Source organism: Lemur catta, chromosome 1 (assembly GCF_020740605.2).
Source record: "Lemur catta isolate mLemCat1 chromosome 1, mLemCat1.pri, whole genome shotgun sequence".
NCBI classification, from domain to species: Eukaryota; Metazoa; Chordata; class Mammalia; order Primates; family Lemuridae; genus Lemur; species Lemur catta.
Genome location: NC_059128.1, coordinates 260,423,924 through 260,442,848, shown reverse-complemented (window position 1 = coordinate 260,442,848; position 18,925 = coordinate 260,423,924). Strand labels below are relative to the sequence as shown.

The window sequence follows — 18,925 nt, the reverse complement described above, 5'->3', positions numbered from 1 at the left end:
TAGAACAAACAAATGGGCAAAATGAGGAAAATTAAAAGCTCTTTTTGCTATCAGAGATAAGCACTATTGATACTTTCTGGTATTATATATTTCCAGACTTCACATACCTATCAATATTTTTAAACAAAAAAACTATTATATATTTATTGTTTTTAACTTAAATAACATATATTTTTCATGTCAATATAATTTTTACTCATTATACTGTGTTGTTCTTTATGTAGGGCTCATAGAACTAATACCCTACCATACATTTAAGTGATTTCTATTTCTTCTCAAGAAGAACAGCAGGACAAAAAGTTTGGCTTTTACCATATAAATACACAAGATGATTTTTATTTAACTTCTAACCATGTAAAAAATCTTGTCACTGGTGGCCTGTATAAATGGTAGAAACTTTATAATAAATAAAGACCATGCTGATTTCTGCATCTACTTTATGTCCTAATTGGCCCCTTAGTTTAACGTATTGTTCAAGCTACAACTTGGAAGACAGTGATTACTTTTGTACCACTTGCTTAATTCCTGGAAGTCTACCTTGGTTACCTACCTATAGCTACAAGCTCCTAAGTGTGCTCGTTTCACCATGAACAACCAGTTTTCTTATACAGGTATATAATATTCCTGTACCTAGAGTATCTCTGGGGTCATTTATTTGTTCTATGAGTGTTCCACTGAGATTTTCAAATGACTAGCCTCCACATGAGAGATTTCCAAGCCATGTTCTATGTTGCATAATGTAGGGACTTCATTTACCTTCTGGCTATTATAGAAGACCCAACCAATTCTGAGGGTACTCTGAGCCTGCTCCTTTGGTTCACCTTCAAATTGAAGTAAGGGACTCAGGGGAGTTTGCATTGCTTTACTTATGTGTACTTCCCAGCTATGGTATTCAATATTTTAAGAACAGAACTGGCTTTCTTTTACAGCGTAAGAATCTGCTTTTAATCAACTATAAAAACAAGACCAACATTTCAGATATCTTTCAGAAGTATTTATTATCTTGACTTACTAATGAGTCATACTTACTACACTCACATTGAAAAACATTTAAAGAGGATTGCTTGAGAGACACACAGTCCATTCTATTCTAGAAATGTATTTAAAATCAATGATTGCCTAAAAGAGCCTATAAAGAACCATGCTAAGCTAGCTACACAAAGGCACTGGTGGAACTTTTAAGACTTCAGATTCCTGGGCCCCACTCCAAACAGAATCTGAAAGATATGGGAAACAGAGGTTTAGGTACCAGAGTTAAACCTAAAATTTATCAAGAACAGAAAGCTATACCCTCATCACACATTTTTAGCTTGCCTTCCTACTCTATAATTGTTTAGGTTACACCGTAAAGTCTTGTAGCCCCTACACTGAGGATCATCCCTAGTAAACTCATTATTGGAAACTCCGTAGGGAATAAATTCAATTTAGAAAACATTCAAGGGACATCTACCATGTCATTTATTATACTAGATGCAGGAGGTATAAATAAGACTATCACCTAGTCCCTGCTTTCAAGGAACCTCAGAATAGTGAGAATATTGTTCATCCTACCAGGTCTTACTCTCAGGAACCCATTGTACTTTCCTAGAACATCAGCTTATTTTTAACTTGTAGACAGTGTTTGTAAAAAGTCCCAGAGCCAACTCAGCCTGCCACCTCCACACAATTTGGAATATATTTCATACCAATTTTAATCACTTCTACCTTATTTTTTTTCCTACCCTTATTTTCTTGTTCCAGCTTTTTAAAAAATCTGGGTGTCCTATGTCTGTTGTAAGAACCTCCAGTATTTGTTCGGTTAAGACACAAGTAATACAAGTAAAATAAAAACTCAATATTCTTCTCTCCTTCAGAATGATTTCTCTGCTTTATAAATCAGCTGAAAGTCATGCTGCTTAACCAGAGGTACATCTCAGAATTATCTGAAGATCTTTTTAAAAATACATATTTGGATCCTTTCTCCAGAGATTTTGATTTCAGTATGTCTCAGGTGGGTGTGCCGTTTATACTCAGAAAAATCTTCCTGGTTATTCTGATGTATATATTTATAGTGAAGAAGTGTTAGCTAGAAATCTAAACAGAAGTATCCAGCTAAGTTTTCCTTTACAATAAGTAGGTTTAGGGACATGGTATGAAATGAGAAATAATATGTTCTCATTATTTATTGCTTACTTCATTGTTAGTATGCAAAGAATGGTGCTACAGAATTGATACACACGCATTACTGTATCACATATTAGCAGAAGAGAAACAAATACTAATTTGATTAATACTATATCAATCAATTTCCTTATTTGGAATATCACGTAGTAGAAATTGGATTTTAATGGTTATTATGTTACTGCTTTATTGAGAAGATTTTACAGAGAGGGAAGGAAAATCACTCTGCTGGATTTTATGAACAAGATTTTTTTGTATTACTTCCACTAGTCACTCATAATCCAACTGCACACCTTAGAGACTTAAACATAGGTTCACTTTGAGATCCTGGAAGTATCATACCAAGTTAAACAAATTATTTACTTTGAAAACTATGAAGAGAATGGGAAGATGGTGGCATGAACAGTAAAATTTCTCTGCTAATGACAGGGGACGAATGATTGTAATGAAACATTAGCCTCATTCAATTGTGATATGTGAAACTCCCCTGCAAAAGAGCATAATTTTCTTAATATAATATCAAAGATAATATAGTAATAGAAAGCAATCTTTTAAAGAACAATCTCACTCTCCAAATTTATAGACTTGGCACATTCTATTTCTACTAACTTAAACAAAGTGTGTATTTTCATCAATTCTATAGAGGACACAATGTTTCGTACTGAGGTAGTATTGCCAGTGTTTTCTAAAAATCTAGTCTGGAAGATAATTATCATCATAGTTATATGTGAATTGACTATTTCCATCTCTTTATCTTTTAGTTATTGTGGTTCCTCTCAGAAACATATCTGCATCTTTTCAAGTTTATTTTACATGGTAAAAAGGCACATGAAAATATATGCCCAATACCTAGTATTGTATTTTTTAAAATTACAAAATAGCATGGAAAGTGTATGGTGAGAAGTAATGATCATAGAAAAAGAGTGTGGGGTATATAGATATGGCCTTTTTATAGAGAGAGAAAATAAAATGACAAATGTAAAGTGTGGGTGGGGCAAGGCTAGTTCCTATCAAATAGGAATATCAGTGGGGAATATGTATTAGTTTGACTAAGTAGAAATAAAATGTGTTCACTCTGAATTGGAGAGCCTTATGAGAAATAGACAAGATGAAGAGGAGGGGGCTATATAGAATATTTTGGTATCACAAAATGAAGCTACCTGAGCCAAGAATAAAGTTGGAGCCTAATCAATGAATTAAGGATTCAACTGTGAGTGTTTAGGTACCACTACCATTTACACAAATTATGCAGACCCTTCTTCCCACTAATAATAAGATAAGAATAGTTACATGTGAATGGAGTACAAAAATATTAAGGGAAGAATAACACAGTAGCTCCATCTTGGGGCAAGTTCCAGGGAGTGATTTGAAAAGGGTATATACAGAAAATAAAGGATAAAATCACTGAGGGATGGAACTGGCTCAAAAATGAAAAGAACTATATAATAGAGTTACTACACTGCAATTTAAGCTCAGAAACCTCTTGCTGTCTATAAACTACATTGTTGTGGATCCAGAGCTTTAGCTGTTCTACATGGTAGCCCTGGATGTGTAGGGAAAAAGTGCAGTCCTACATAATGGTAGAGCTCACCAGCCACTATAATGGTGATATTCAGGTAGACTACATGACATTTAAGTATCAAAGTGTTGGTATAATACCATTTTCTTGGCCTTTTGAAAATTCTAAATTATTTTCCTCTTCATATCAAAATCAATAACAACAATTCAATCTATATGAAAGCAAGTCTGCATTAGTCACAATACCATATTGAGGTACTACAAAAAATCTTCTATTGAAAGAATAATTCCTTCTAAAGTTCAAATGATAATGCTGAAACCCACCTAAGCAAAGTTGCAAGGAAATTTGTCTATAGAAAGTAAAATTAAACAAATGAAAACCAGAAATGCTTCCTTAAAAAATAAAAACAAAATTACAGACATTGCCAAAAAAAAAAAAAGGCTATTCAAAAGGATCCACTTAAAGTTATTTAAAAAAACAGATAAACGAGTTTGAAATCAGTATTTGGGTCTAATTTATACCTTCGCATTTCCCCAACTAGTGTCAGTGCTTTTTCTTTTCTACAGCAGGAAACATGTTGCCCTAAAATATATTTGCAACTCGGAGATGATAAAATTAATCTTTAAAAGAAAATAGAGATCAAAAGACATTCTATTTTTCTATTTTCAATTTTGCTAGAATATATTTTCTTCATTTTTATGTAGTATTTACTTTGAATAGTCTGTTGGATTTATCAGCTAATAGTTTACTTTAGAATGGTATTTTTTAATATTTATATTTTTATACATTTATGTGTTTTTCAGGTCTATAAACTATTTTTACTTGTAATACATTAAATACTTAGTTTTGGCTTATTTTGTTTTAAATCCTAAGAATTTTTAAATATCAAATAAAATATTGCATAGTAATGGTGCTACTTAACCATTACTCAAAATATATACGAACATACCAGTAGTAGTATTTTGCTCAAACTTGAAATTACTACAGTTCATTCCCTTAGTGGCTTCAGTGAATTGGTTTAGGCTGCTTGTTGATTTCACAGCTTTTCCTGCTTCCTGCCAAGAAGTCAAGCCCACTCAAAGTATGCAGGGTAGTTAGAGGGAGAGTCAACAGAATTATCTCATTTATCTTTGAAACAGGTATATATGCATACACTGGTTGGTATCCGGCAAAGAGGTAAACTAAATTGTTACCTGTAGTACTCTCTGAGTGATGGAATTTCAGATGATTTCTAATCACTTCTTCATACTTTAAGATAGCTATATTTTCCCGTAATGAGCATATCCTATTTTTATAACAAAATAGATATGATAATGATAATAAAATACAACAATAAAAATGGACAAACCTGTTGTCACAGAAGACTCTGACTCCCTCAATTTCTGAGATGCTAAAAGCTTTTCCTGCAAAGCTTTCTGGGCAAGTTGGGCATCCCATTCTTCTAGTTCTTTTTCAAATCGCTGGTTGTCTTCCTCAACAAAATCTCTCAAATCCGGTGGTAAAGTTTCTATTCCAACAAGAGCCTGTCCAGTTTCTTTATTAAACTCCTCTGCAAAACATATTCCAAAACTAGTATAAAATTAAGAATTAAAGGAAAAGTACAAAGCTCAAAATAGAATGCATTTCCAGTGGGATTTAAACCATGAATTATTATTGTTTAGCAAATCAATATTACCTAAAAATATTTTTAAAACTCAAATTGTTCAGAAAAACAATGATACAAATATTTGATAATCCATGATAGGTGATGTTCTCATTTTTTTTATCTGAAGAGTAGAAATGAGATAAGATAAAAAGTCAAAATTTTTTGCTACTCTAACAATGATATAGTACTTTTGCTATTACAGGAAAATACTAGATGTCTGATTACCCATGAAGTAAAATTTTTCAAAATAAGAGTAACTGATAACGTTTTTAAGTTCGAAATAGAACTAAAATTGTTTTTCAGCTGAAGCAGTTAAGGATAGCCATAAATATAAATACGCAATTATAAAAGTTAATATAGCAAGACTTTTTACAACATCATATAAATAGTATTTAGAAGTTACTCAACTTCTACTACACACACAAAAGATAAACTTTACCTTTCCAGTCATAAATGGACTGCCTAGCTAGTTCTGAATTGTTAAATGTAAAAGGAAGTTGATTTTATCAGTTTTAACAAATCTTTATTATTTTCCATATGCAAAGCATACATCAGAATATCAGAAACAAAAAAATTGAGATATAGTATAGCATGTTCTCTGGCTTTGAGCAGATCAGAGTAAAGTGTGCAAGACAAGTCAACATATAATTCCAACACACAACAATAAATGCCCAACAGAGATATGTTATGAGAACATAAGGAGAGATACTTTCTGGCAGATCAAGTAAAACTTTGCAGAGGACACGACACCTGAACTTAATCTTGACAGATGAGCAAGAATTAAGCAAAAGAAAAAATATTACTGGCAAAAAATAAAACATATAAGAACATACAGATATAAACATGTGAAATGGTTTGATGTGAGCAGAATACAGCAAGAAATTCAAATATCAGTAAAGTACATAAACTTTGAAATGGGCATTGGTGATAAATGAAGCTGGAGAGATAGAAGACAGAAAACAGAGGCTTTACATGATAGGCTAAGGAATTTAAATGAGTCAATGTGTGGATGAAGTCCCTAAAGGATTTTTGGCAAGGAAAAAAAAGGTTAGATTTACATTTAATCATTAACTTTGAGTACAAAACATATGCTGATTTTCAACCCTGGCCACACTACTTTTTGATTCAGCTTTCTCACTTATAACAACCCAGTAGCACGCTAATCATATCTACCACCCTCTGAATGAATTATACTTAACTAATCACACCACAGACCAGAGTCACATAAAAGGGCTATTTATTTAAAAATATATACTACCTTATATATTTCATATTCTTACCTTGTATTAAGAATTGTGCCTTATCATTTATGTACATTAAACAGTAGGCACTGGCATTTCTATAACCACCAAAAGAATCCCTCACTAGTTCCTCCCAGGATGATTTTGTCACAGCAATATCATTGTACTTCATCCACCTGCTTTCACGATGATCAAAAATGTACGCCCAGTAGTGCCCAGCATTGGCTTGGCCTTCATGAACTAAAACAGCATGTAAGCGATAAGGAACCTAAATGTGAAAAAGAAGAGTTAAACTACAATTACATAGTCTATTATACCACATTCCTTAAAATCTACAATCAACCTGTTTGGAGGAAACCATGGAAGCATATTTTTTTAACAAGAGAACACTGGCTGGGATTAAAATTTTGAAAAAATTAAACTACAAGATTGAAAACAAAAGGAGGGAGGTTAAATATGGTAAAGATATGTAGACAGGTGTATAGATAAAAAGATAATTTTTGAAACTTTGAAAATCTATTTGTTGTGTATGTATTTGTCCTATTTATTTCTTTTGAATAAAGAACTTACATTACATAAATAGTTTTATATATAGTACATGATTTATCTAAAACTTAACAATTACAAATTGATGGCTAACAAAATGAATTACATAACACATACCAGAAGTTAAAATGATATTGAGCCCTAGAGTTTCTTTCCAAATCTGAATATCCTTCAACAACCACATATTTTCTCTCATAAGACATTTTTTAAAATATTGAGGCCTTTTGTAAAATCTTGATAAATTTTATTTAAAATAATAAAAAGGGTAAGCAATAAATACAGTATGAGAGTCCATCTGAATGGGGATAATTTTACTGACAAATTTTATAACAGATGGAAGGAAGAAGTAGGTTAAGATAAATATAAAGATAAATTAAAATATATGTAAATAATTTTGACAACGATGACTACCTCAAAATTTCACTTACTTGGATCATGGATTTGTCAGAGTACATTAGTTCAATTGTTCGATGAATTCTGGATATGCTTTCCTGCAAATCTAAAGATATAAGGTGTCATTTAATAATTAACATCAAGTGTGTTTCTACTAAGACTTATAAAATATATGAGACTAAAGGTCTTTCTATAAACACATTAGAGGAATAAAGAAAATTACTAAAACTGCTCTTAAAAACATTACTATTTGAAGTCTGTATACAATGAAGTATAGTTCTTAATAAAAGATATAGCACAAATGCATAGTAAAAACCAAAACAAATATGAATTATTCAGAAAATGTATAGAGTCAATAAAATTGAACATTGTTCACATCTATAAAGGAAGGTTTTGATGAAAATTAAAGCTAAACCTATTTACATATTGCTCTAAAACATGTGAACTTAAGAATGAAATAAAATAACTACCACATATCTTGTACATATATATAATTAAATAAAAATTCACTATAACCAATGGAAATAAAATTATGGGACTCCTATCATTAATTCTTTCTATTAATACTTCCAGCAGAAAACAATCCCACAAAATTATCCAGAGATAGGAATGTTCACAGCTATATTATCCATTATAATTAAAAAAACTGGAGATAACCTAAATATCTGTCAATAGGGAAATGGTTAAATTATATTATCATCACATCATACTGCGAAGTTGTTGAATTAGGAAGGAATCTTGACATACTACAAGAAAATGTAAGTAACTGCAGTGGGGAAAGACCTGTCTAAGCCTGAGAGAAAATCCAGTAACCATAAAGGAAAAGATAAGACCTCCCTACCCAAAATAATGAAAAAAACAAAACAAAACAAAACTCTACATTATAAAAACAAAACAAATAAAAACCAACATAAAGAAAATTGAATGGCAAATTGGGAGAATAATATCTGCAGCATATACCATATACTAAAAGGTTAATATCTACAATATATTCAACTTCCTATTAAGCAATAAGAAAAAGACAAATGACTCTATAAAAAACAGGCAAATGTCACAAACAAGAAATTTACAGAAAATAAATACTCAACTTCACTCACAGTTAAGGAAATGCAAATCAAGACATTGAAATATCATTTTTTCAACTATCAGACTACCACAGATTAAAAAGTACCAGGGGATAGGGAGGATATTAGGAGACAGGCTCCTTCATATACAGTTAGTGGGAGCAAAATCGTTTAATGTTTTGGAAAGATAATTTTAAAATAGTCAACATTTAAAATATACACAGTTTGGGGCAAAAAAAATGGCACTTTTTAAGAATATATCCTACTTATAGAAGTATACAAATATGTATATAGAAGGCCAGTATGATTTGCAGAGAATATCAATATGGAAATTAAATAAATTATATCATATTCATACATTAGAATATTACATAATAGTTTAAAATATAATGCTAACAGTTAATATCAATTAGGGGTGAAAGAAAGAAAGCAAGTATCTCCTCTTTCCTGATCCATAGTATTACATACACAAAACCTTATCACATGACTGTCCCTCAAGCTCAAGTTCAAAATGGCCAAAATTAAACTCATTATATTCGTGCTTTCTCCCCCAAGTGGGAACCTGCTTACCCACCAGTTGGCCTTTTTCCAAAGTGCATTCAATTTCGTTATTCACACCACCACAAACTAAGGCATTATTTCTGATTCCTCCCTCTCTCACCTCTAGTTAAGGATCCACATTTGTTAGTTGTCTCCAAAGAGTATTTTAAATACATTCATTTCTTTCTTCCCTCAATGCCCCTACCTAGGTGTGAAAAGCTTCCTAGCTTCCACTCTTTTGAATATAATCTTATAAAAACAATATGCCATGCCCAGTAAAAAATTATCCAACACCTACCTACCACAGTGTTTGCTAAATACTATGTGCTTAAGTAATGTTTGTTAATGAGTTCAAATATTAAAAGTTTTTCTTATATGAAAAATACTAAGGAAAATCTTTACTAATTAGCTACTAATGCTAATTGTTAGTCACCATCATGCCCTATGTACTGCCTATTAAATTAGGACTACTCTTTATTCACATACACATTATAAAGAGTCAAATTGGTCATAAAAAATCCAAAAATCAGTAACTGTTCAATATAATTCTAATCATGTAGTATAAAACAGTAGTATAAAACAGTTCCTACACTTTCCTTTTTTTGTAGATCAATAGATTAGCATAAAATTGGGAGAAAATAGGATATGACATTTTGACATGTAAGGAAAAAATATAATAAACAAAATCTACCACAAAATATTAACATCACTTCAATTTTTTAAAAAGTACATTTAAACAAAAAAAATAGGAAGGAGATTAAGTTCAGACCAACTTATTCTGAATAAAGAAATAAAGGACAGAATAGAATAGAATTCCTTCCAAGAAAGAACAGATGGCAACTTAACACATACACACCACACACACACACCCCACAGAGCACTGTCCTTATTTTTCTTATTTCGTGGCATGCCAGTTAAAACTCTGTTACAGACCGGCACTGAGCTCATAAATCATATTTAGAAATCTCTGTTAGGTCAGATTAAAAATTAAAATTCACAATTCTAATTCTTAAGCCTAAAGAAATTTTTTTTAATCACTTAAACTTCATTGTTGTGCAAACATTAGGTTAAGTACATAACTAATATGTACAAACTTCGATGTTGTATGACATTTCACCAATGGAGTAGCTGTTAATATCCGTTTGCTGTAAATTTAGACCACTAAACTAGAAAATCAGACCATCTGCTATGTCATTAATCAACTAAGCAATCCAGGGAAAATCTTTTCATCCTTGTGAACCTGATATTAAGATTATAAAAATGAGAACCCAGACTAGTTTACCTTACATAAACCTTTTTCTAGAATAAAAATGACTATAATATTTAAATACAAATCTAGAGGTAATTTTCCTTCTCAATTTTGTTATAACATTATACATATCCATCTGAGGTTACAGTAGCTATTCTACGAGACGCTTCTTACCTCTGGTGTCATTTTCTATTTCTGTCCTCCAGCGATGTAAACAGCTTTCTAGCACAGAAAGTTCTTCTTCTGTTATGTGCCTTGGTGCTGGATGCATGGGCAAATCTGGAGGTATTCGGGACTGAGTGAATGGTTTGTGTATTACCGACCTTGATGAAATGGCAGCAACTGATGCAGGTGATGTGCTTGGCAGTTCTGAAGAAGGAGTTCCCTGTTGTTCTGTTGTGCTGCATTTTCAAAGCATAGAATATTTGTTATTAACCTTTAAAACTGAAGCTCTGGACAAAGTAGTGCCAAACACATAGCATTAAATCAGCTTTCAAAAGGAATAGATCTTAATCTATTAATTAATCTATTCCTTAATTGATTAATCTATTCCTTAATTTCCAAAGGAATAGATCTTACATTACAGAAACAACCTCTAATTTAACAGTATTATTTTCTTGTATCATAAAAGGTTGAAACTTATATAACTGCATACCAAAACAATCAAAACTGTAACTCTGAACAGGAAAAAAATGATTAAAATTTCAATCCATAACCATAAAATGTACTGAAATAATGAAATAAGAATACTACCAGAAGATATATTAATACAATCTTCTAAGAAGATATATTAATACACTCTACTCTTTTTAACAGTTTGCTAAAATAAACCCAGACCTGCATTTAATACAATCTTCTTTAAAGGCACCAATTACATTATTCTACAACACAGGGAACATAGCTGTCTCTGGCATGGAGAAGACTACTTACCTTGGTAATGTCTGTGATGGTACAGAGCTACCAGGAGGGGAACTGGCATCAATATCATCAACAGGAGACGTGCACACAGGTTTACTTGAGGCAAACTCCAAGGCATACTGCAGAACATCCACCAAGGGGAACCGTTTGGGACCCGAACCATAGCTTAAATACCTGTTAGCCATAACATGAATGAATCCTTTTATTTGTATATACAGACATTTGAGTTTTTATAAATAGTTCTTATAAAACATGATATAATACTTCAATAAATCTTCCTCAACAATTCATTTGTTTTCAAATGAAGATGGTAAAACTGAATATATTAATATATTCAAGAAAAAAGTAAAGGAAATGTTCTCCAAAGGAAGGAACCAAAGCTGATTAAGACTGAATGTGAGTATATACTGTTCAATTTTTAAATCCCATTCTAAATTGTAACTCAATAGGAAGATGAAAACTGACAGTACCATCTCTTGAGACTTTTTATTTTTAGATATGGCATCTGGTCTCATGATCAAGACAATGACAAACCTATCCTCTTACCTTTTACTACTGATCATTTTCAATGACTACTGGTACTTTTTAAGAATAAAAATTATTAAAATAAGATATATTATTTTGTATAAAAAGTTTTAGGCTATTAATTTGCAAGTGAATGCTAAAATAAGGAAATACATATTATAGCAGAGGTTGCAAACTGAGATTTGTTGGGCCACATTTCAGGCTGTAAACTTTTGCCTAACCTGCAGAACATCTGACCGTCTAGATTCTGGCTTCTTTTAGAAATAATCCAAAACTCTAGATAACACTGAGTCTATATTCACACATGGCACCACCCAGGAGTACTGGATGGCATTTGCTCCCTATACACACAGGTGTGCACTCTAGACTCCCCTCACATATCATCATACACCTGACCCAATTTCGTCCTTTATGAAGCTTCTATGAGGCCCTGGTAGGCCTCCAAGTGTATATCCTCTGTGTAAAGGAGAAAAACTCAACTTCCATTCATTTTAACAACTTAAATTTTTTTTAAATTTATTTTAGAGACAGGGTCTCACTATGTTGCCCAGGCTGGACTCAAACCCCTGGACTCAGGCAATCCTCCTGCCTCAGCCTCCCGAGTCCCTGGGATAGCAGACATGTGCCACCACATCTGGCTCCATCCATTTTAATGGAAATCTCAAGAGGAATCTACAGTTTCATACAAAAATAAAGCTCAAAACTAGATTCATTTAACTTTCTATTTTCAGCACCCAGAGACTTACCTGTTGACAATGAGATATTTAATTTTAAATGCTAAAATAATCTTCTCAAATCAACTACAAATTTTTAATTTCTAACAAAACTCAAACTTTACTATTCAAAGGAAAACACCAATCCAGAATGATTATATACTTCTAGAATTATAAATTACTCAAAGCAACTTAAAAATCTAGTCACTAAATACATGATTTCCTATAGTTATTTCATAATTTCACAAAAATTAAAATACCGTTCTAGTCTTTGTTGTAATACTGTGAGGTAATCTTTCAGTCTCTTGATCTCTTCCCTCTTAATTCTTGTTATTTCTCTGTTTCTGTGCATGTACCTACCAAGGGAAAAAAAACAATTAGCAAATATCTTAAAAGTAGATATATTAAGTCTAGATATCATAACAATAAATCAATTCATTCAAAATTTTATGAAATATCAGATATTATAAAATAGTATTTTTTTTTTTTTTTTTTTAGACAGAGTGTCACTTTGTTGCCCTGGCTAGAGTGAGTGCCGTGGCGTCAGCCTAGCTCACAGCAACCTCAAACTCCCGGGCTTAAGTGATCCTACTGCCTCAGCCTCCCAAGTAGCTGGGACTACAGGCATGAGCCACCATGCCTGGCTAATTTTTTTTTCTATACATATTTTAGTTGGCCAGATCATTTCTTTCTATTTTTAGTAGAGACGGGGTCTCGCTCTTGCTCAGGCTGGTCTTGAACTCCTGACCTCGAGCAATCCACCCGCCTCGGCCTCCCAGAGTGCTAGGATTACAGGCGTGAGCCACCGCGCCTGGCCTAAAATAGTATTTTTAAAAATTCTGACAGAATTTTAAATTACAAAAGTAATCTCATTTTTTTACTTTCTTATAACATGATTCCCAGTAACTATACCTTTCCAGTAAAGAGTGAACTCCCGTTTCCTTGACAAATGGTATTAGATACATCATACAAAAGTAAAGATTAATTCTAAGAAAATTAAGCAAAATTTTCCTCTAAACACAGTAATTGTTCACTTGCTTATTAAACCGTTTCAAAACTAAGTCATGCTGTATACTAAACCATACCTGTCTAGATATAAAACTTGGGGAAATTCCAATTTGTTGTGAATTTTTTCTGGTCTTCCCAATGCCTGATTAAATTCAAATCTTGACAACTCAAATGTTAACACAGGTGGTAATTCAGTAAACCAATGCTGAAAGAAAACAAAACAACAAAAAAACCTTAATATCACCTTTCTGTTTACTCCATTGCAATTTTAGGCACAGGATGTTAACACTGACATTTTTATGCATGTCATCATAATGCTGACACCAAAAATAACTGGTACACAATTTAGTTAAAACTTTTCTTCCCAAAGGTTTTCCACACCTCTTCAAAATTCCAAGAGTGTGTATAACACCCAATCAGGCAAGAGAAAACTCTTCTAACAACTGTCCTTATTCCATAATTCTTTACATTTAGAATTTCTAACTGAAAGAAAAAGACACTGGTTAAAATCATGGCTTAGTAGGTCAAGTTTTCTGTCCTCTTCAATATTATGTCCAAGGGTTCTTACACTTAATCAACAACACTGTCAAAATCCTGTGATAAAGTACTAATAACTGATAAAATAATAATACTCAAAGGGAAAAAAATTATTTTTACTATTTTAGAGACAGGGTCTCACTCTATTATCCAGGCTGGTGTGTGTGTGTGATCACAGCTCACTGCAATCTCTAACTCCAAGGCTCAAACAATTCTTCTGCCTCAGCCTCCCAAGTAGATAGGACTATAGACATGCACATCACCATGCCCAACTAAATTTTTTTTTTTTTTTTGTTAGATATGAGGTCTTGCTATATGTTGCCAGGCTGGTCTTAGAACTACTGGCCTCAACTTACCATCCCACCTCAGCCTCCCAAAGTGCTAGAATTACAAGTGTGAGCCACTGTGCCCAGTCAAAAAAGAAAATATGTTTACAGCATAAATGATAGCGACTCTCATGGTAAAAACAGGAAAAATTATTTCCATGTAACAGCCTCAAGTTATACATAAACATTATTTACAGAGAAAGGAAAATTAACAAACTTATAAATCAAATAACATAAGTGTAAAATAATGTAACAAATATATAGAAGTGCTTATTACAAGCTGTGCAATGTGCTACTTTAAATAGAAATTGCTGCATTACCCTGTGTGTGATAACTTCAAGTGCCACAAAATACCACTCTCCATCTGTCAATAATTTAAGTGTATACTAATTTAAATTTGAACATCCAAAAAACAGGAATGACACACACCTGGCAAATTGAATTTGACAGAATCTTGAAATTTGCCACTTTTTTCTGATTAAAGCAAATAAAAGTAAATGGCTATTCAATACTATTTCTCCCTCCCAAAATACTAATGATTATATGAACTGATATTTCCTGAGTTGGATTTAGGTTCTCTTCTACTTAAGGTTAAGGTTTTAGGATTTATTTATATAGATATTACCTAAAATGAAATAAAGTTATGAAAGATCTAACATCAGAAACATTTTTTCAGTTTTACAGTTTGATGGGCAAATTTTGCTTACTTTTTTTGATCTCACATAGCACTGACAAGAATTTTTGAGTTAGCTCTACTCCACATCTAAAATTGCCATTAAGAATTAAAACATTCCACCCCAGACATATCACAAAGAAAACTTTTGATGCCTTAGGATAATATTCTCTACTTCATTTAATGATACTCAAGCAAGTAAGTATATTTCAAGAACTAATACTTCCATATTTTATTGCAATACTTTAAATGTCACCATTAAAATTAAATAATTACATATTTAAATTCATGGGAATCTACCATAGCTAGGAGAAATGAAATAACCCAAACTGGGGTATACTTTTCTATAAATCATGAAAAGTCCAGAAAATATAAATAGCTTCCATACCTTAACAAAAGGATGTTCAAAAAATGTTATGCAATATGTCTCTGCTATGAGTGTATTTCCTCTATCAGCGATGGCAGGTTTGTCCTACTACATGAGTGGAAGGTTTCACTTTCTCATTCTAAAGCTGATGTGGACAAGATAAGATAACCAGACATTCTGTAAATTCATTTTTTAAAATACTAATGGTATGTCTAGCTCTGTAATATTTGGATTGTAACTAAAGTAGTAGATAACTAGAATTTTAAATAATATAAAACATGAGAAGTTTTTCTTTCAAAAAATTTTCTTTCCATTCAACAAAAGACTATATTTCTCTGTAATCTAACTCATATGCCATGCTTGTGAGACAGAGGTCATTAAAAATAAAAATTGTGCTATTCTCCATATCTCTAAACATATTATTTTCCGTTCTGTATTATACTATATAACGAACCTACAGGAGGAATAGCTTTCTGCAGTTAGTGAATGAACAATTTACATAATCCGTATAGACAGCATTAAGTGCTCCAGAATTTATCATGACTCTATAAATTTGATCTTTTACAAGAAATCATTTGTATGGCTTTTAATAGCTGGTTTTTCTACTAAAGTGTCTAAGATACCTTACTTTTTAGAAGATTATACAAGTGCAGAAAAAACAGAAAAAACTCATCCACCATCTCAGATCCCCTCAGAATACCAAAGCAAGTCAGGACGCAAACTAAGCACAAGAAGCAAAAATTTCCTATTGCAATTCAAAAATTAGCTCCAGTCATTTAAATGCCTTGATTGATTTGACTTTTCACTTTAAAAAATCAATTTTTCTATATAACTTTATTTATTTATTTATTTAAACATATATATGTGTATATATATATATATATATATATATATACACACACACACACATGGGGTGTGTGTGTGTATGGTACATGTCGATATTGTTTCTCTAATTTAGTTTTTAAAGCTTTGGGAAACTTCTTCTAACACTTTAATATTATTTCATACTGTTTTGTGAAGAGAATTCCGAAAGTACCAATTTATTTATTTATTTATTATTGTTATTATTATTATTTTGAGACAGGGTCTCTTCACTCTGTCACCTATGCTGGAGTGCAGTGGCATCATTATAGCTCCTGGGCTCAAACCATCCTCCTGCCTCACCCTTCCAAGTAGCTGGAACTACAGGTTCGTACCACCCTACCAGGCTAATTTTTTTTTTTTTGAGACAGGGTCTTGCTCCATTGCCCAGGCTGATCTTGAACTCCTACCCCCAAGCGAGCCTCCCACTTCAGCCTCTCAAAGTTCCGGGATTACAAGTGTGAGCCCCCACATCCAGCTGAAAGTGCCAACAATTTTAAAGGAGTATACCCTGTACCCAAGGATTCTATTTCTCACTATACTTCATTCCTAAATGTTCAAGGGTATTTACAGAAAAGCATTCTTCAAAATAATTCTTTGTCTAACTACTGCCTTACAGGAGAATTAAATAAATTTAAATTTATAAATACAGACTAATGACCTTATGCAGATTTTAAAAAGATTGATACAAAGCTGAATACTGTCATGGAAGGATAATCATGATACACTGCTGAAGGAAAAATGTAAGTCTCGGGACAGTATGAACAGACAGATACAAATATTAATAATATAGGCATAGCAATGGTCTAAAAGAATGTATTAATACAACACATTAGTAGTAGTGAATACTCGGAATTGAAGTATTTCCTATTTGAAATTTTTTTCCTCCAATAGGCAATCAAAAAATACCTCCCAGTTTCCCAGTTACCTGGAGACTCTGAGTCATCTATAAATTGCATACCATTTAATTAAAATTTATGATTTAAAAAATATTTTGTAAGTAGTTATATTGCACATAATTTTTAATTTATTCAGTTGTCTCCTGGTATATCACTGTAGAAATTTAAACTATTACAGCCCATTGGATGTTTTAACTTGGGCAATTCTGGAGACTGGAGGTCTTCCTGTACTAGTTGGCCACAGCTATTTCAGCAAAAGAGACGTTTTCTGTGCCAAAATAAAATCAACATCTTTTAGTAAATAATAGTGTGAGGGAAAAGCTGTTATTATGAGGGATTATGTCAATTTAGAAGTAGCCTACAGTGCTATTTATTGGTTTATAGAGACTCAAGAAGAAATGAAATAGTTATTCTGAAGGATGTAATGAAATAAGACTATAACTTAAATGTTGTTTTAAAAACCTGTAAGATGTTATACTCTAGTCAGTGATAGTCTCTTAAACCAGGTTCAACTATTATTGAAACTATAGTCTCCAGTAAATCTAAACAATTGATAAGAATCACAGGTAATCAAATCTGCTATTATTAAGATTGCTTAAAACCAATAAATTCAGAAAAGAAGACAGATTATTATATTCCTTAGGCTAGATGGAAAAACCTGGGCAGAGAATACATACTAGAGCATTGGGCATTCAGAGTATGAAAAGATGAAGGACAAGAACAAAATCTTTTAAATAAATAATGAAATTCAGATTCTATGTAAGATAAATAATTTTTAAAAGCTAGGAATATGTGAGAAAGATTATTTATCAGTAAGCCATAGTGTATTTCACTTAGAAGCTACTCTGACAATACAAGGAAAATGTCATCCCTGCCCCTGCTCCTGCTCCAGCTCATCATCCTTTTATTTAACAGCAAACAGATCAGAGTTTAGGGGATCTGCTTTCCTGTTCAATTGTGGGATCCTGTGACAGTCCCAATCTTTAGAGATCTGTTTTCCAGTCAATAAAATAAATAAGCTGAATTTAAACATTCTTAACTAGAAGTCTGTATCAGAATCACTTGTGGAACTCTTCTGTCCACGTACATATCCCTATCCTAGACTTGGATTTGCCAGCTTCAAAGTGCGGCTTCAGCATCTACTGAGAATCACTGAAGTAGATGATCTATGGTGTAGAAAGAGATAAACTACTTCACATAAATAATCCTCCTTGTAAAAAAAAAAAATCTGTTTGTCTAGGTATGTGGGGGAAGAGAAAGAAGTGAGGATGAAACTGAAACAGGAAAGGATTAATACAGCTTTAAAAAAAAAAAACTTTACAATTTAGATAAAAGCAATTTATTTTCAAAGAAACAAGAACCCAGTCTCTTTTCAGATAAACACAGAAACATTATCAAGCACCTATTCAGTATAAAGACCAAAGAAGTTTTTTAATAAGCACTGACACATTTCATCCATTCATTCAATAAATATTTATTATGTATGCAGTCACTATACTACCACTAGGGATATAGTAGTGAATGACACAGATAAAAATTCCTACCTTCATGCATGGAGCTTGCCATCTAGACAACTATCAGTAATTGCTTAACAATGCCTGATTTGGGGCACAAGATCTGTCCTTTACTTAATTATTATGGTGCCAACACTCCCTTACAGATAAATACATGGATGAACAAGCACACAAATGCAGCTAGATAGATGGATAAAGACTCAGAGATGGGTACAGAGAAAGAGAAC

At 32.3% G+C, this 18,925-nt stretch overlaps 1 protein-coding gene across 2 annotated transcripts in view; it reads right to left on the bottom strand.

Annotated features, from left to right (window-relative positions):
- Positions 1–18,925, bottom strand: part of USP25 (ubiquitin specific peptidase 25) — a 134,050-nt gene that overhangs the window by 36,515 nt on the left and 78,610 nt on the right. For both annotated transcript variants that reach the window (XM_045540473.1, XM_045540474.1), the window contains exons 11-17: positions 13,599–13,726; positions 12,774–12,869; positions 11,288–11,449; positions 10,532–10,758; positions 7,540–7,610; positions 6,605–6,833; positions 5,028–5,228 (exon numbers count right to left, since the gene is read on the bottom strand). In XM_045540473.1, coding sequence (XP_045396429.1) covers positions 5,028–5,228; positions 6,605–6,833; positions 7,540–7,610; positions 10,532–10,758; positions 11,288–11,449; positions 12,774–12,869; positions 13,599–13,726 — 1,114 coding nt within the window. The remainder of the gene's footprint in view (positions 1–5,027; positions 5,229–6,604; positions 6,834–7,539; positions 7,611–10,531; positions 10,759–11,287; positions 11,450–12,773; positions 12,870–13,598; positions 13,727–18,925) is intronic.